Consider the following 19,546-nt stretch of genomic DNA (forward strand, 5'->3'; position numbering starts at 1 on the left):
AGTTCCATTACAATATAACTTAAGAACTTACACATTTGCAAGTTGAGCACTATACAATAGCAGAAAAAATTCTGCACTTAGACCCCAAAGATTTGGGGGGGTACAAGCTGGCTAGCTAGTGTGACACGGCAGTTTTCTCATTTGTAAAATAGCTGTTTTCATGATGAAAAAAAGTGCATATATATGAATGGATTTATAGCCAACGTTTTGTGGATAATAATATTTGCAACCCATCTTCTACTATTCATAACTCATAGTTATTTAAATTCCTTCATTAGAATTAGGGTTGACTATGAAAGAGTTTAGAATTCCCTAGATTCATATAGGCAAGGAAGGGAGACTGGAAGCAATCAGCAGAGGTGTTTATGCCTTCAAGTCATGTACATGTCTGAGTTTCCAATCAGAATATATTTGAATTAGGAAATCATTAGCAGAAATAAAAGTCAAACTTACAGATGCACAACACTCAGTTAAGAAACTTATTAAAAAACAAACAAAACTTAAGTAGACAATGAATAGTATGAATTCATAAACTGCTGGATATAAATTCTTGTGTGATTATTTATTAGAATAAGTACACTTTTCAGCTGCAATTCATTTTGGCTTATTGATGCCACAAAATGGGGAATTCAGTCTCCTATGTGTATTATACTTTCAAAACATGTTAAGTAACTAACAGCATAGCTGTGTAGTATGTAGGGTGCAATGCCAACACATGAGTCCAGAAACCCACCTCCACGAAGAGAAAAAAACATACCTAAGTCTACTTCTTACAAATTGAAGTGTTTAGGCAAGCAGCTATCTCATTTTTCCTTCCTCCTTATAACTCAGGTTTTAGTCTGCAGGTTAAGTTCTTCTGAATTCTAAAACCCTTTGGCCTGAGGTAGGAGAACATATACAACAGGTCTGCAAATAGATAGGGGAATGGCAGTGGGGGAGACAAGTCTTTTTTCCACTCCAGTTACAGCCCGAGTGGACTAACTACATCGCAGTATTTGGAAAACCAATTAACTTTTGGGCAAAGTTCCTATGCTGAAGTTTAGCCCGAAGCAAGTTCTTTTTTAAAAAGGAAAGAAAAAACGACACTAAACAAATCTACTGGGACCTGTTGGAATGTTAACAAGTTCATAATAGTTTCACTTCAATGTTGCATCAAGTTGACAAAATAATCGAACGTTGTGTAGGCGAACAGCCGTGTCCATATCCTCAATAAGAATTAAAAAGCAATGGCGAGTCTCGAATTAGTCATCGCTTCCCAAACATTAACTTGTAATCACAGTTGAACTAGGCAGGACTCGGCTATGAGTCAACCTGCAGTGTATTTTCAAAGGCTTGTGTTAAAACCAAGGCACTGTAAAGCGCAGCTCAGGTCCTGCGCAACGTGCAGATGTGGCTAATTTAAAAGCATTTCAGCAGACTGTAAATAATAGCCTACAATTGGGAAATCAACACGTGAACCTACTAAGTTTGATAAGAGTGAGCTTGCCCGAGTTCCAAGGCACAAGGGAAACACAGGGGTGAAAGCACTAACTCCATAAACAACTTCCAGGAAAGTCTGGATCCTGTATTCATAAAGCGCCGGGGCCGCGAGGAAAATAAATGCTTTTGGGAGGGGGAGGGGGAGAAAGAGTAAGAAACTACAGGGACTGGATCAACCCCCACCCCTAATCAACACTGGAAAACAAGAGAACAATTATTTGACTCTCCAGGAGGCTGAAGTGAACCGAGAGGCCCCGAAGGAAAGGGGGCTCGGGGCTCAACTTCACAAACTCGGCCGCCGCTGGCAACTCACCCACACACAAATGCCAGAGGCCCCCCTCCCCCTCCCCACGGCGGCGGCGGCGGCGGCGGCGGCGGCGGGAGCGAAGGTGCTGAGCGCGCGGAGGCGCGCGCATTGTGCAAGCCCACCGCGGCCCGGGCCGGCTCTCCCCACCCCCTTCCTTCCTCCCCACCTCCCCCGCCACTCCCGCCAACCTCTCGGGAACCCCAGGAAGAAAGAAAGAAAGAAGGGGGAAAGCACGCCCCCCGGGGCTGCAACCGCAGAGAGAAACTCCGAGGGGAAAAACAAATCTCGGCTCCAGACTCCGGGAGGAGCGGGCAGCCGGTAACCGCGGCCCAGCAGACGCCTCCGGTTCCTCCACTTCTCTGCGAGACCCCAGCCCCGCTAGAGCTCCCGGACCCCCCATCTCCCGGCCAGGGCTGGCCACCGCCGCTCCCGACCGCCCCCGGGCCCGGGGCCCGCCCGACGGGGAAGTAGGCAGAGGAGCGGCGAGGTTACCTGTCGGGAGTGGGATTTGGGCTCCGGCGGCTTAAAGAAGGAGTCAGGCAGCTTCCGGAGCCTCATGGGCACGGTCTGGGGCACGTTGGCCGTCTTGGGGTTCATGACGGCGTTGAAAAGCGCCTCCAGGTCGGTCTCCGAGTCCCCTCGGACGTGCACGATCTGGTGTCCGGCGGGGGGGGCCTGAGACGCCGCTTGGGACCCCGGGGGTGCCGGCTGCCCGGGCCCGGACGGTGGGCCCTGCCCCTGGGGGGGCTGCGCGGACGGCTGCCCTTGGCCCTGGGGGGCCGGCTGAGGCGGCGGCTGCTGCCCGGGATCCATGGTTTCTGCCTCCCCCGACGCGCACCCCGACCAGGCGGGCGAGGGCTCCGCCCGGGCGCCCCGGCTCGACGGGCCGAGACCGGAGAAGCGGCGAGGGCGGCGGGCTGGGCGGCGGGAGCGGCGCTCTCCTCGCTCTCAGGGCCGGGGGGCTGCGCCGCGGCCCCGCATCCCCCGCCCCGGCGCCTCCGCCCCCGCCCTGCGCCCGGGCTCCACTGGTCTGGCGGCTGCGCCTCGGGAGGGGCTGCGAGAGACCCGGACCTGCGGCGCCTGAGAACTTTTTTCCTTCACTCCTTTGACGGATGCCAGACAGCTTGTTGCTTTTCCCCTCCCCCTTTCTCTTTTATTTCCTTTTCTTGTTCCTTCCTTCCTCCCTTTCTTTTCCCTGGCGGCGGCTGCGCCCGACTGAGACAGAAACTCGCCTCAAACGCCAAAACTAAAGTTGAGAGAACCGCCCGCCCGAGCCGCTCTCCGGCTCCGCCTCCTCCAGGCTCTTCCTTCCTCTGCGCGCCCGCCCGCACCGGTCCCGGGACCGGCCGCCGAGGGAAACTTTCCCCTGCAAGTTACTACATTCCAGCAGACTCCCGGCCTCGGACGCCCCTCCCGGCCGCACGTGACCAACTCGCCCTCAGCCCAGGCCTCCGCCGGGGCTTTTCCCGGTCGGGACGAGAGCACGCCCGTCGATCCGGGCTGTGAGCGCTGCCGGCCCGGCGACCAACGTTGGGTCCCGACTGGGTCGGCTCCGGTCTCTGCGAACGCGGCCGCCCTTGGCCGCAGGAAGTCCTCCCGCCCAGCCCGGCCCTTTCCCAGCCAGTCCTCGGGAAAGGCTGAAAGGCTCCCAGTTCGCCCCGAGATGCGAAATGGCTAAGGCTGAAAGACGTCGGGAGGGGACGCGTAAATCCACTTAAACCCTCCCCGCGTTAGCTCCACTGGACCAACCGGAGTGCCAATGCGGGTTTAAAGCCTCAAGGATAGGTTGGAGTGAATATAGATACCCGTAACAGGCACTTATTTTAATAAGGGTCCTTTTCTTAAAAACATTAACTTGATTTTTTTCACTTTGTAATACGCAAAAAACTCCTTGAAAGGGATAAACGATTACTGGAATATGAAGCTTTGAGATTAATCAGTGACTAGTAATTTACTAAAATACAAAATTGCCTTGTTTAAAAGTGAAAACTTTTTTTTACCACTGAAACTTGCAACATAGTCATGAAAACCTCAGCGCAAAGAATCAGTGCTCAACTTTGGTTAGAAGCATTCCTCTGTGTGCCTGCCTTTCATCCTCAAGGGGGTGTGAGCCCACCCCTTTTTGTTATCTCTGTGCCTGGCACAAGGGTGGACTCCATGAATGTCGACTGAAGGAAAAAATGAATGGGAGAAGAGCTCACCCAGGCACCTGGTTCTCCATGTGGTAGAGCAAGGAGTCCATTTGAAATCATTAAAAGCAATGAAAAAAAAAATTAACTCATACATTCCGACTTTTTAAATAATTAGCAGCTTTATTGAGAGCATTCATATACTATACAGTTCATCCATTTCAGAAACTCAGTGTTTTTAGTGTATTCAGAGTTGTGTAGCATCACTCTGATTTTAAATCCACTAGCCCATTCTAAAAAAAAAAAATCTAACTTCTTGTTTTAGTGATGTTGTCTGTAACGCTAGTGGATCAGATGTATGAATAGGTTGAAGCAAGAAAAAGTCCCCAGAGCAAAAAGATAATCTTCCTCCAGCCAGGACCTGCCCAGGAGAATTTTGAGGAGGGATGTGTATCATTTGCTATGGTAGGGCAGGGCCAGGGGAAGAGGCTTCAGGCCCTCGAGATTCTAAAGCAAGGTCCTAATCAACTGCTCTGGACCCCAATTGCATGTGAGAAAGGAATCCCCCTCAAAGATGTCTGATTGCTTCTTAGATTTATCCCCACCCCCATACCAAAAATGTTAAGTGCATTTAACCATAAACTTGTAGGTTCTGAAGTTACAGAGATTCAAGTTCAGATCCCAGTTCCACCCTTTACTAGCTGTGAGACATTGGACAAGTTACTTATTTCCTGTTCTTTAATTTCTTTAATATTGGGGTTAGGGGTAATAACAGCTACTTCATATGTTGAGGAATTAAATGAGTCAATGGATATAAAGTAAGTACGTAGCCCAGTTTTTGGCCTGTGATGAGTTCTGCACAAACGTCAGTGATCGTTGTTGTCCATGTTTACAGACTACTTCACATGTAGTAAGCACACGGCCTCTCCTTTGCAGCAACCCGCCCTCAGGATCCTGCTGGCAGTCCCTTCCTCGCCTATCCAGTAATCAATCCACACAAAGCCTTTGGGCAGAAACCATGCATTAAAAACTTCAACTGAAAAAAAAAAGAAAAAAGACTTTTTAAGAACCAAAGTGATTAAAAACTTGGGATTGTAATGGAAGCTGTCCCTTAACTAGAGCATTTACTACTGTGAACACTATAATTAAAGGGCTTAGGGTACAGCATAGGTTCCTTTGTTCAGTATTGTTTCACCTGCCATTAAACTGAGAACAAAATTACTTTGATAAGTGGATTTGAAAGACTGTTTGGAGTGATTTTATGTTCTGTAAGCACCTCTATAGCATTGACCAAGATTTTGTAATTTACTATTCCTCATTTATAAAATTTCAATCAGGTTAGTAAGGGATAATGATAACATGTATTCAATCCTTTGTCCTCTCTCTTCCTCTCCAGCCCCATTTTTGGAGCAATTATCAGTTTAAGGCACCTTGAAGTGGGGAGTCGCCTTCTTCATACAAAGACCCACCATTATCCTGGATCATTTTCAATAACCATGTAGATCACTATCAAAATGCTAGTCTTACAATGACTTGCCCTCTCACATAAAAAGGACCCTCATCTCCACTTCACTTTGGCCACCTGCTCCTATGTCCATACCGATCATCATCCAGAATACTTCCGCTGTGACATGAAACTATGTATGTTATACTCTTCTCTTAATGGCCATTTGGTTCTCTGGTTTCATTACTTACATCTCGTTTATTATTAACCTCCCTCTTTTCTACCAACCTATCACTCCCTCCTGTTTTCACTTCTTTCCCAATTCAGTTTAGAAATCATAACTCATTGCTTCAACCTCTCTTAATCATCTATGCCCTCAATTCCATTGCCCCATGTATTCCAATGAACTGAATTTTTTAAACTGAATTAACCAAGTCACCTGTCTTTTCCATTCCAACATCTAAAGCTTATGGGGGCCTGGGTCCCACACTCATTAAAATCTTCAAACAAAAGCTTTTGACAGTTTGTCAAACTGGTGTTATACTATCATCCCTGAGATATACCTACATAATCACAAGAAGGCATTCATTGTAGAACTTTAAAGTTGGTGCTATTACCCAATAACACTCTGTAATGCATTATGGATTAATATTTTACGTAAATTCTGTATCTAGTGAATAGCACAATAACATTGCATTGTAATCATTGTGTGGTAAAATAATTAATTTACTAAGAGTAAACATTTGAAACTTACCTTGGTTTTGTAATCCTCTTTTGGCATTCCAGTATGCTTGAGTATACTGGTGGCTTGAAAAGAGGAAGTATCCAGCTTCTCTCAGCCTCTGGAAAGCCTGGCTGACACCCAGGTTTCTGGGGACAACTGGAGGGAATCTCTCAGGTGAGTGGGCTGGTATCTCTGCATACTTATAGTCTCTAACCATGTTTTCTTGTGTCCGCAATCAGGGACTCACTCATACATGATAATGGCTATTCTAAACTTCACCATTCTCATGCTTATTCACCAGCCCCAATCCTTCAGAAAATCACATCACCTCCCATTGCTCAGAGAAAGGAGACCACCATGCACAAAAGCCCTAAAAATCTCCCACTGAACCTACAGAAATGTATACAAGCGTTTCCCTGTACGTACATATTTTTGGAAAGAGCAGCCCACATGCCTGTTTTTCACTTCCTAGGCTTTTGTTCATTTCCCCTCTGGCTCAACACATCCACAACTGAACTCTTTACCTCTCTACCCTCTTCCACCTCCAGCCACACACACCCTCCCAAGCCACATCCTCCTCTGATTCACCATCTCAGTTAATGGCATCACGATCCACTCCCTTGTTCAAAATGTCATCTGTTTACCAATTTTAGAGAATAGGCAATTTTAAAGCACTCCGGAAATGAACATCTACATGTAAATCATTACTTTAAAAACCAAAATCATGTTCACCCCTGTTTAGCTATACAGTATCAGTTGGGTTTAGATAAGCCACAATCTATGACAATACTTCTCTGTAAAAAATGTGTGCCAACCTTTCGCTCATTTAAATTGGTTGCTCTAATACTGGTTGTATGGTGGACATTTTCCCCTCATAGCAGAAAAAATATTTATAAGCAACTCTACTCAGGTTCCTATCTGGGTGAGCTAGTTGCCTAAACTAATACGCAGTTCACCAGGGTACGACAACCTCCCAGAAAGGGTCGGGGGCACGAGTAACTTGCTCAATCCTATTCTTTTGATATATTGGAGGACCTGTCAGGCCCATTGCAGAAATATCTCCTCCATTCAAATACGATATATATTTTTCCTATTATACCATATAGATGAATTTTGGTTTTTTAAATGCAAAGTCATAGATACTGCAGTAAAAGAAATCATTTTAAATAAATTTTTTTTCTTCTAAAATCTAGCTGAAGTTATCCACATGGGAGAAATTAAAGTTTGTTCTGACAGCGGGATGTGAAAAGTGTTGGAGCACAGGCCCTTTAGGCTTAGGGCAGAACTGACTGCAGCATATAATGGAGGCCCTAAATAGCCTCTCCAGTGCTGTAAGCAATATGTACTGTCAAATTCAGCCTATGCTTTCTACATCGAGGCCTGAAAGACTACTACATCTCATTATTTACTATACTTTACTAAATGACACTAAAAATGAAAAAGTATCTTCTAAAAATACTAAATATATTCCCTATGGATGGTTCTCAAGGTGCGGTCCCCAAACCAGCAGCATCATTATCAGTGAAAACTTGTTAAAAATGTAAATTCTCGGCCATAACCCAGAATTCCTGAATGAGAAACTTGAGGTGGACACAGCAATCTGGGTTCTTTTTTTTTTTTAATTTTAATTATTATTTTTTAATCTGGGTTCTAACAAGTCCCTGTAGGTGATTCTGAGGCATGCTAATGTTTGAGAATGACTACTCTATAGTATATTCCACATTCTGCTTTTATTCTATAAATATTATATACCTTACTTTGTAACCATTCTGCATCAAGGTAAATACCTTCATTGTTTTATAGATAAGTATCTCTTTAATTTCATCATTTATTCTAGAAATATCTATATCTAGTATATAACATGTATTTGATAATTCAAAAAAAATCTACTTGGTAACATTTATGTTGTAAAGGATCTCAAAAATCAAAAATCTTACCTGTCTTGAATCTTACCTGAAAGCTGACAATTAAAAGATCTATTAAGCAGTGATTCTAATTTGTTTATAGTTTTAACATTCTGTGGTGATTATTTTGACATAAGTGTATCTTCAACATGACATGTGGCACAAAAAATGTTTTTAAAACCATTAAATTAGATTAAAGAGGAAATAAGTTAGATATTAAATAGCACTTCCAGAGTCTGGTATATTCTCAATTTCGTTTTTAATTTTTTTGCGCCACATGTCATGTTGAAGATATGAATATGTTACCAAATTACTTTAGGTGGGCTGCTGCTTATACAGAAAATAGCAGGTGTTTTAGTTACATATCCCGTCTGGCCTCCAGCTAGTTAATGTATATATGTATGTAAATGTGTGTTTACTGAAATGTACCAGTCCCTTTGACCTTACCAGAGACATTAGACACTTTTCAGCTCACACCTCAAATCCTGCAGCCAATTCCTGGCTGGTCTCCCAGGCTCCATCAGGCCTTTCCTGCTCCCATCAATCTTCTGTGATTCTACACCCATTTCCCTCAAGTGCCATTTTCACCCTTGCTCTCCCACTCAAAACTGCAGGAATTTCTATAGAGGCAGCAACCCACCTAGAGTAATTTTCTTAAAAACTTCTTGGGGTCAAGAACCATGCATAGCACAATGCTTTGTACAAAAACTTAAATGTTGTAGGTAGGATAAGTAATCCATCTTATTTTGCCTTTTAAAAAAGGTATGATGGGATCTCTAGAGCAGGAACTGGAAGTTCTGGCTCTGTCAACTTTATGGCTTTGGGCAAGTCATTTAACCCAGTGCTGTCCAATAGAACTTTCTGTGATGAGGGAAATGTTCTACATCTGTGCTCTCTAATACCAGAGCTACTAGCCACATGTGTAGCTACTGAGCACTTGAAACGTGGCTAGTATGACCAAGGAACTGAATTTTCTATTTCATATACAGCTAGTGGCTACCATATTGGACAGTGCAAATTAACCTCTGAGGACCTCAAGGTCCTGTGTAAATGGAGAGTTCGGCTAAGTGATCTCCTTTGCCTTTTAGTTATAAAATGCTGTTATTTTAACTCAGCACAACAAATTCATGTACACATTATGAGTTCCAATTTCGACTTCCTAAAACAAAATATATTTCTAAAGAATGTTAAATTATAAACTTTTACACAGTGGCTATATGTAAATAATGATCTTCACAAATTTTAATCAATTGTGTGTAAATGACATTTGGACAGTATATAACATATACTGTGACACTGACAACTGGAGGAAAACATGGGGTACTTGGAGAGCACTTAGAGGACTGGAAGATGATTAAAAAGTTGAGAAATAAGACATTGAGTAAAAGTTAAGGAACTGGGATTGTTTAGAAAAAAAGACTGAAGGAAGACTTAATAATTATATTCAAGTATATGAAGGGTTTTTAGACAGAGATGATGTTTTAGATGCTCTCCATTTATTAGACACAGTAGACATTAGTTGAAAGATCTACTTTTCTAAGCATATCTGCTGCTCTAGTCAAGAAGTTTATAATACCACATGTATTTCCGACCTGTACTCTATAGCATGGAACATTCTTTCTGCATAGCAATCTTTCCTCCCCTAAGCCAATCCATTTCTTTTAAAATATACTGTCATTTCTTTTAAAATATACTTCAGTTCCCTTCTCAAGGAAGCCTTTCATTATGGATCATCCTTGATTGATCATTCTGAGTTCCTTCAGAACTTCAGTGCTGTGTTTAACCTTCCTTTACATGTATGGAGTTTCTTAAGTTATTTTTAAGAATAACTGTTTTATTCTACAATATGTTAAGGGAATAAAGGGTAACAGTTGATCAAAAATTTGGTAGAATAAAAGTTAATTTATATTGTCTTAGGTGGTTTCCATTTTACTATTTCTCTCACACAGCTTTCTAGTAATGAAAAAGATAAGAAAATAATTTACAGATTCTTAGTGTCTGTTTAAACCCAGTGATATTTTTTTCTTTACAAAAAAATAAAGGTAAGATAAACAGGAATGGTAAGTTTCAACCTTATTTAAACCCAGTTCGAATGAACTTTAACATGTGTGCCAAGTCAGGAGATTGAAGACTTACGTTAGAGGGTATCAGGTATACCAACTGCTAGTTTGCCAGTTGGACACCGCTAAATGTGGCACTAAATGCAGCTTTTAGTGCTAATTAATGCAGCATTTACTGTAAGAGACAGCATAATTACCTGTCTTTTATTATTTCCTTTGTTGTTTTGTTTTCATCTATTCTTCCCTGCCTTCCCCTCCTTTTTTTTTTTTTAAACTAGAGAAGTAGAGAGTAGAGCAGGGGTTCCCAACTGTGGAACTGCCCACCAGGATCAATATACATGTTTGAGGAAATACACAAAATAATGTTCTACCACATATAAAAAGTCAGACTAATTAAAATAATAAATACCATTTCATACCCATCAGACTGAAAAATATTTTTAAAATATGAGTGTGCCATGTCTCAAACCAAACTTCAAGTTTCTTGAGAGTTATTGGGTATTTATTCCTCTCTGTCATTGGCCCTAACACTGTTATGAAAACTAGAATGTAAACTGCCAAATATAGAAATTTTTGTGTTTTGTTCATTTCTATATCTGCAGCGTGTAGCACATAGTAGGTAATCAATGAACATTTGTGGAAGAATGAATTCATTCTTAACAAACACTTGATTAATCGGATGACTGAGAAGCCTCAGGACAGAAAGTTTTTCTAAGAAGTCTTCAGTCAGTTTTTAGAAATTTCAGACCAGGTTTCCAGAGTTGTAAGGACCAAAGTTGGGTGAGCATGAGTTGTGACAGGAATGAAAGGCGGGACAAGGGATTTTCCCTCTCTGACCACATCTTCCTACCACAGTTCCCAATTCCCTGTCCTTAATACCTCAAATACCCAACACTTCATAATTCACCCAGTGGCGAACCTTTTGGGGGCCATATTTCTTTTTTTTTTCTAATCAGCATTCCATTGTCACATACTTCATGATTCCCAAAAATGGTTTCCATAGCTGTTAACTTAGATCAGTCAATCCTGTGCTTTGACAACTACTACACTCTTCTGTTTGATCTTTGGGCTTTCCTCGCACCAATTCATCACTGCCAGACTAATCTTTCCAGGATATCACTTTCATGATGCTACTACCCTGCTCAAAAGTCTTTAATGACTGCTATACGTCACCTACTTAAAAGATTTACATTTCTTAGTTTTGTACCCACAGCCCTCAGTGACCAGTTCCCCATTAATCTGTCTTCTCTATGTTATTACCCAGAACTTCTAGACAGGACTCCTCGGTTCCAACTAGTCAGGTGTACTCATGCCCCCACAAACCACCTTGTGTTTTTTATGCCTCTGTGTTTTATTTGCTCATGGGACCCAAATGTCCCAAGTTCTCTAGTCTTCAGCCCAAGTCCTTTTTTTGAATGTCTAAACTATAATTCTGTGAGCCTTCTCTTCTTAAGTAACTTTCAGAATTTCTGAAGAATGTTCTCAAGTGCCAGAAAACCATGGTATTGTCACCTGTCACCATGGTCAGTTTCTCACTCCAGAATAATCCTCCATCCGCAGTTGATCACAGTTAGATCTCTCACTTTTACACACTGCTGCTGTTCTCCAGGGGTAATTTTGTCCCAGGCATACTCCCAGGCTGCATATCTAATTGCACACAAAGTGTGCAACGTTTTTCACACGGCTTAGGGATAGAGAAACTATTGCATTACTGATGCTCTCTGACCTCAGTCACTCACCCTACCCTGCTCCTTCACTCTCCACACCTGCAGTCACACTTCAATGGCAAGCTTCTCTGGATCAAATGGACTTGGTCAGAGAACATATACTAATTGTTCATTAAGTGCCAGGCAAAATGCTAGGCATTGAGGATACAAGGGTGAACCAACTACACACCGTTCCTGTTTTCATGGCAGATATTAAATAATTACAAATAGTTGAGTGAATTACTCATATGTGTGCAAAATGCTGCCAAAGACATACCAGGAGTCCAAGCTTAGGTCTTCTACATTCTTTGGGTCTCAGAGAATGGAGGGAAAACAGTGTTTCCACCTCTTATATTCTATCCAGTCAAATTAATAATAATATAATCTGTACAAAAGCAATTCTGACCTTAAGGAAGACAGTTTTTTACATTGTTATGCAGATAGTTTATGAGGTCTGACAATTAGGTTTGAGAACTTGCCACTGTGCGCTTACATTGGCAGCACTGTACAAACAGCTTCATAAGGTTTCATAACCTTGGTATATCGGTGTCTCACAGCTGTGTTCCTGTTGACATGTGGCAGTGTCTTTCTGAGTGGCATTCATTGTTGTTGCATGCTTTTGTGTGTCGTCGCGAGAATGTCTGAGCTTGAATTAGAGCAATGAACAAACATTAAATTTCTTGTTAAACTTGACAAGAGCGGAAGTGAAATCAAGGGACATGTGAGTCCAAGTTTGTGGGGATGCTTTTGTGTGTTGTCGTGAGAATGTCTGAGCTTGAATTAGAGCAACGAACAGACATTAAATTTCTTATTAAACTTGGCAAGAGTGTAAGTGAAATCAGGGACATGTGAGTCCAAGTTTGTGGGGATAATGTCATGAAGAAAACGGCAGTGTGCAAATGGATTAAATGTGTTTCGGGGGAGAGAATGCGTCACTGATGAAAAGAGGTCAGGCGGCCAGTAACAAGCAGAACTGACGACAACATTGCAAAAATTCGTCAAAATTGTGTCCAAATTGTTGGCTGACTGTGAGAAAGAAGCATAGCAGACCAAGTAAACGTTGATAGAAAAACAGGAAAATCTTAACTGAAAATCTTGGCACAAGAAATGTGTGTATAGAAATGGTCCCAAAGAAACTCACCAATGAACAAAAGCAAAGGAAAGAAGAAGTTTGCCAAGATCTTTTGGAGAGGCAAGACGATGTTTTGTGCCATGTTATCACTGTTGATGAAACATGGGTGTACCAATACAACCCTGAAACAAAGCGTCAAAATGCACAATGGAAGTCAGCCAATTCTCCACAACCAAAAACGTTCCATCAGTCCAAATCAAGAGTCAAAACAATGTTGCTACCTTTTTTGATATCAGAGGGATTATACATTATGAATTTGTACCAAATGGACAAACAGATAATCAAGTTTACTCTTTGGAAGTTCTGAAAAGACTGTGAAAAAGTTAGATGAAAATGACCTGAGCTTTTCACCAACAATTCATGGCTCTTGCATCATGACAATGCACCAGCTCACATGGCACTGTCTGTGAGGGAGTTTTTAACTGTATTGGAACACCCTCCCTACTCACCTGATCTAGCCCCCCATGACGTCTTTCTTTACCCGAAGATAAAGGATATATTGAAAGTAAGACATTTTGATGACATTCAGGACATCAAGGGTAATATGACAACAGCTCTGATGGCCATTCCAGAAAAAGAGTTCCAAAATTGCTTTGAAGGGTGGACTAGGTGTGGGTGTCGGTGCAGTTTCCCAAGGGGAGTACTTCGAAGGTGACTGTAATGATATTCAGCAATGAGGTACGTAGAACTTTTTCCTAGGATGAGTTTGCAAACTTAATTGTCAGATCTCATAGTTCTTTATTTTTGCATCTTTCTTCAATAGAGAATGAAAAGAGCCAAAATTTATGAACACTTAAATTATGTGCTTGGCAACATTGTAAGTCGTGTGTGTGTGTGTGTGTGTGTGTATATCTATATATCTATATATACACACACACATATACGTATATATATACATATATATGTATGTATATATATATATACACACACACATATATATATATTCATATAATTTTCACAATAACCTGAGAAGGAGTCCTATTATTTTCCCCATTTTACAGATGAGGCAACTAAGGTACGGAAAAGTTACAATTAGCTCAAAGTCACAGAGCAAGTAATGGCAGAACTAAGAATCCAGGCAATCTGACTGCCCAGCCCAAATTCTTTATTACTACCTCTTCATACAGGGTATTTACATAATCATTAAAATGATTTTCCCAAAACAATGTATCAATCTTTTCTTGAAGGTGCATTCTACCTCCACCTTTAAAGCAGAGAAAAAACACTGGCAACCACTCTGTATCAGTTACCCATCTTCTGCTTCTGAACTGTCATCCCAGAGCAAGGCTCAGGGCGCCCCCCACATCGTGCTTTTCTACTCAGTTGGACTGCTCTCCTTTTCAGTTGTTGAAACTCCACCCATTCTTTCTCTAAGAAGCTAAACCAAGCCCTTCCTAGGCCTATTTCAGTGATCTCTTCCATCTCTGAATTCATGTAACAATCAGTTTATAGACATACTCTTACAGATGACCATCTCTACTAGGTTTATAGGGAGTGGATATTTCCCCCAAGTAAATAGCACAGTGCCTTGCACGGAACTGGTACTCAAAAAGAACCGACTACTGATTAAGAGAGGGTCCTTAGATTGTAGGGGTCTGTGTGGTAGGCAGGAAGACTGGCAGCATTTTAGTTCTTGATTTTGTGTTTTATATGATTTTTAAAAAAATCAATGGCTATTATGAACATATCTGGAAAATATTTATTCAATAAACTTTTAATGTGCCAAGGCATTGTGCTAGGTTTTAGAAGTAAAATAAACTCTCTCTCCTGACTTCTATACCCAAATTGCCAGATTTAGCCACAGGTTCAAATCCAAGATTTTCATCCTTATCCCCACAACACAGAAACAAATATTCCAAACTTTCCCCTCCTCAAAGTCTCAACATTTTTTGTAGGTTCTCATCACCTTTGGGACACATGTCAATTACATTTCCATTAAAAAAAAATCTGTCACATATTCATTCTATGAATGTAATGAGAATACAGTACCAAGAAACTGTGTTGTTTACTCTTTTACCAACTTAATAATACCATCAGGACAACTCTCTGTTTATGTGTAGATCTTGTATTAGCTGTGGGGAAGTTGCAATTTTAATTTGTTATGTGATAAAAGAGTTTACAATTACTTTCAGACATCATATTTTAATTGAGGATTTTATGTGGGACAAATGAAGCAAAGAAATTGTTATGCTTTTCACAGTCATTGAGATACAAATTTTTATGCAATGAAAAATGTAATTAAATAAAACTCAAATATAAAAAGCTAACAATTCACATTAATGATCATTGGTACAGATGTTTAGTTTTCTGCCACATTTTCATCGAGAATTAATTAGCTTCTGAACTAAAATACATGAAAAATTGAGGACTCGTTTGAACCTTAATGAAACAAATATGAACTAGATTTTTAGTTCTTTGTAACTTTCTGTAAAAATTCTACAAATAGTGGTATAAATTATGTTAGCAATGGAATTTGGTTCCTATGTTAGTTTTCCAAACAAATTTAAAGAAAGGCATCTTGGCATTTGATTGCTTCTGCTTTAAGTGGGTTCTTTACATTTTACTTGAATTAGCTTGCAAAGTAATTGTTTATCTATCTATCTATCTATCTATCTATCTATCTATCTAAACAATTACTTTGCAAGTTAATATGTATATATAGATCAGTATTAAAATTAAAAATTGGTAAAGAAAAAATAGTAAATACAGATAATCTGAAAGAATATTGTTAAGACATTTCGCCCACACCGTAACAATGGTATAAAACATGAACGTGACGCCTGATAGGATCCACAATAAAGTAAGAAAATGTCTGTTCATGACTCTTTGTTGAAGGGTAGCACATACCAACAGAACCCTGAAAAAGACAACTTTATTTAGTATATATTTACATTTAAATAACATATTTGACTAACATATTTTCTGTTAAAATATCATGAAACATACATCAAATCTCTGACAATAAATTGGCAGTTAACCAATATTGTTAAATATTGACATAAATATGGTGCTTATAATATATATGCACAGTACTACACAAACACGAGTAACTCTCGACCTTAAGGAATTTATAGTCCAAAAGGAAATCCTATCTTTTGAAAAAGTGCTTTTAAAGTGTTAATATTGCAAAACTTTCTATTTTTGTAATTTTCTTCTATCTTTGCTTTCTTTTCGAACATGGTTCATATGTACTATGAGGGCAGAGACTATATTTCTTTTGTTTATCAACAAAAAGTGCCTAGCCCAGCACAGTAGCTGATACACAGTAAATACTCAACAAATATTGAAATGATAGAATGAAGATACTTAGAAATTGCTTTGAATGTGCCAATAATCTTTTGTATGATACTAAAATTCAAGCATCTGATTCTGTGCTATAAAGACACTTACGGCGTTCTTATTTATTTGACCTATTAATTATGGTTTGACAGAGAACTATATTTTACTGCATCTGAGTCACAGCTTTAGCTTTTAAATAAGTAAGGACTATTAGACATGTATGACAGAGGAAGTTAGGGGGAAAAGTTCATATAGTTCTCCAAATAAAAGCATAACCTTATTAACTTTTAATTTTAACAAAAAACTAGGTACCACCATCTTTTTTCTTAGGCATAACATCGATCTAATTGCTAACTCCAGTTGTAAAATTAAAATCCCTTTTAATAACAAGTAATTAAATTCATTGGTTGCAAATTTCCCCTCAATACTTACATATGCTGTAACTTTAAAGACGGAAGAGGTAATTTGTATTTTCTTGGTTTGAGGAATCTTTCGAACACTAAAATGGAGGTGGGGAAGAAAAGGTGCATTTTTAGTATAACAAGCACTGACATATTCCATTTAAAAGAGTCATACTTTTCAGTATTCAGGTGTTCTTATTTCTATAAAACATGGAAATATATAATATCCAACTAAAGTGGTTTGAAACGCATGACATTTGTGGTTTCTTTGAAGGATGAGGCAAAGTCAACTGAATTGAAATTGCAGAAAATTGAATTTTACAGTTAGAAGGTTTGAGGTCAGTCTAAGACTCAGATGACGAAACAACTCCCAGGCCAGGGACAATTAATAGAAAAACAGGAAACGGTAAAAGTCAGACTGAAGCTTATACTGCTGTAAGGGGTAGATAAATGCATACTAAGTTAAAGAATTATACGACGTAAACACAAATGCCAGTTCTGCCACTGATTTGTTATTTCACTTTGGGTAAGACTAACCTTTTTGAAACTCAATTCTCTCGTATGTAAACTAGGCATACTATGGTTCCTTTTAGGATTATAGGAGAATTCACTATAATAAGGTATATGGAAGCTATTTAAAAGCATTTTCTCTCAGTAGCTCTCTTTCACTTTCCCCACAAAAAAATTACCTGTGGCAACATATCGTGTTTCCCCAAAAACAAGACCTAACTGGAAAAAAGCCCTAGCATGATCTTTCAGGATGCTCGTAATATAAAATAAGTCCTAATGCGTCTTTTGGAGCAAAAATTAATATAAGATCTGGTCTTATTTTCAGAGAAATATGGTAGGGCTTATTTCATATTATGAGCATCCTGAAAAATCATGCTAGGGCTTCTTTTCCGGTTAGGTCTTATTTTCGGGGAAACATGGTATAACGAGGAAACAAACTAAGGATTGAGGAAATAAGCTACAGATAGATATTTATATAGTAAACTACATGTAAACATATACAGATTATATTTATAATGCCTTACAATAGGCAAAATACCTTTATATAATTCACCTCATAAAGATCACACAATTCAGTGAGGAAGACATTTTGCCAATTTTATAAAAAATAAAACTAAAGAAGTTTAATGATATATTTAAGATATTCCAATCTAAAGTGGTATTTCTAGGAATAGAATCTATTCCAGTTCTCTTTCTCTATACCTCACCTGTTTATCCTATTCTTACACTCTATAAATACATATGCATTAAGGGTATTATTCAGGTATGACATGTGTAGGTTAAATTTAAAGGAAGTTTCCCTCTTCTTCACTTTATCAGGTGGAAATATTGCTTCTCCTTCACTATTTAATGTGAAAATAATGGAGAGAGAGGAGGAGGAAGAAGGTGACCTTGTGGAAGGGTGAGGGTGTGTGTGTATATGTGTGTGTTTGAGTTTGTGCACCTACTGAGGATGGCTAGACCTATGCCATTTCAGGGTTCAAGATTTTTAGGCAATTTTCATCTCTAAAACATTTCATTCAGATTTAAACCCCAGGACTCATGTAATTAAATTGATTTCCATATATTTCTATGACATGGGTTGAGGTCATTTTCTTTTATTTCTCTAATGCTTAAGATATAGTGCTTAAAAGTTGAAGACTACACTTAAAATGCTGTGTTTATCCAAGGGATAACTATAACCACTATAAACACTTGTATACACCTACATAACCATTCAGATCAAAATACAGGACATACTCATATCTATGGTTATACATAATTTTAAATATTGATCTGGAGGTGGTTATATAGGTGTAAACATATGCAAAAATTCACCAACCTGTATCTACATTATGTTCACTTTACTGTATGTAAATTACCCCTCAGTTTTAAACAATCTTACAAAAAAAACCTTGTAAAAGTTTGTGCTTGTCAAATAAACTTAGAAGAAAATTTAGTATTTTTAGTATTAAATACTTCATTTAACATTCACTTAATGCATATTAACATGCACTGTAAGTGTATTATTTAAAAAAGAAACTACAATTTGTACATTAGAAATTGGTTCCTAACAGAAATAAATCACATTACCCCATTTTATTACATCTAATCCTATACTACTGCTACTTTAAAATATTTCATAAAGTAATTTGCCTAATTTTTTATAAGTCAGTATGAACTGTCTGATATCTCTTAAGAAAAAAAGAAAAGAAAATGTAAAGTGATATTCATTAATGACTTCAGGTGTGCTACTAATAATTGTATCAGAATTTTGGCATTCACTAAGTCACTCTCCAGACAACCATGGTTTTTAAGGATGCTGGGACATAGTTTCCATATAGCTCTTTTTAAAAGTGTGATTATATTAATGGTCTAGAAATAATATAATGAATGGTTTCTTATCAATATCATTTGTGCTAATTTCTGAGGATCAGTCCCATATTGGCTTTAAACATGGTGTACAGACCATTTTAAGTAACTGTTCATTTTAATAAATAAGAATCCCACTGCTTGATTAGCATCTGAAGGCCATAATCTAAGCCCTAAATTCAAATCATAAAATTTCACATTTAGGGCAGATATGTAGTTTGGGGAAACTCTCCAAAATTTTTGACAAGAGCATGTGTTTAATGTCTAAAGTAAAAAAAAAAAAAAAAAAAGAGGCACCATTAGTAACTGTAGAATTATTTCTTCATAGATATTTTTGAAATGTAATAAAACAATTCATCATTTACCTTCTAATAAAATGGTTCTAAAGTATTGCCTCCTTTATTTAAGGAACCATAATACTTGAAAAGAAGGCATTTTCCAAAATATTTACAAGGTGTATTTTATAGGACTTGCGATAATGGATGAGGGAGAAAATATCTTAAAGAATGTTTTTGTCCTTCTGTTTGAGCCAGACACTCCTAAAGTCAGGCTCTGTGATGTGCCCCAACATCCACAGACATAAGCATGGACTTCTTTGCTAGAATAGATTAATGATGATG

General features: G+C 39.2%; 2 protein-coding genes across 15 annotated transcripts in view; both read right to left on the bottom strand.

Moving 5' to 3' along the window:
• The window catches only part of YAP1 (Yes1 associated transcriptional regulator), a 103,269-nt gene extending 100,288 nt beyond the window's left edge, over positions 1–2,981 (bottom strand). For 2 of the 12 annotated variants that reach the window (XM_019712696.3, XM_019712686.3), the window contains exon 1: positions 2,279–2,979. In XM_019712696.3, the coding sequence (XP_019568255.1) occupies positions 2,279–2,599 (321 nt within the window). In that variant the 5' untranslated portion in view covers positions 2,600–2,979. Of the gene's footprint in view, positions 1–2,278 lie in introns of all 12 variants that reach the window. The other 10 variants (XM_019712689.3, XM_019712691.3, XM_019712698.3 and 7 more) reach the window with 7 other exon arrangements.
• A 10,947-nt stretch (positions 2,982–13,928) lies between these two features.
• CFAP300 (cilia and flagella associated protein 300) overlaps positions 13,929–19,546 on the bottom strand; it is a 30,224-nt gene continuing 24,606 nt past the window's right edge. For 2 of the 3 annotated variants that reach the window (XM_088791485.1, XM_088791486.1), the window contains 2 exons: positions 16,597–16,663; positions 15,605–15,742 (listed from right to left, as the gene is read on the bottom strand). In XM_088791485.1, coding sequence (XP_088647611.1) covers positions 16,610–16,663 — 54 coding nt within the window. In that variant the 3' untranslated portion in view covers positions 15,605–15,742; positions 16,597–16,609. Of the gene's footprint in view, positions 15,743–16,596; positions 16,664–19,546 lie in introns of all 3 variants that reach the window. The other variant, XM_019712677.3, reaches the window with a different exon arrangement.

Source organism: Rhinolophus sinicus, chromosome 14, assembly GCF_057876585.1.
Source record: "Rhinolophus sinicus isolate RSI-liver-muscle chromosome 14, RSI-T2T, whole genome shotgun sequence".
Classification (NCBI taxonomy): domain Eukaryota; kingdom Metazoa; phylum Chordata; class Mammalia; order Chiroptera; family Rhinolophidae; genus Rhinolophus; species Rhinolophus sinicus.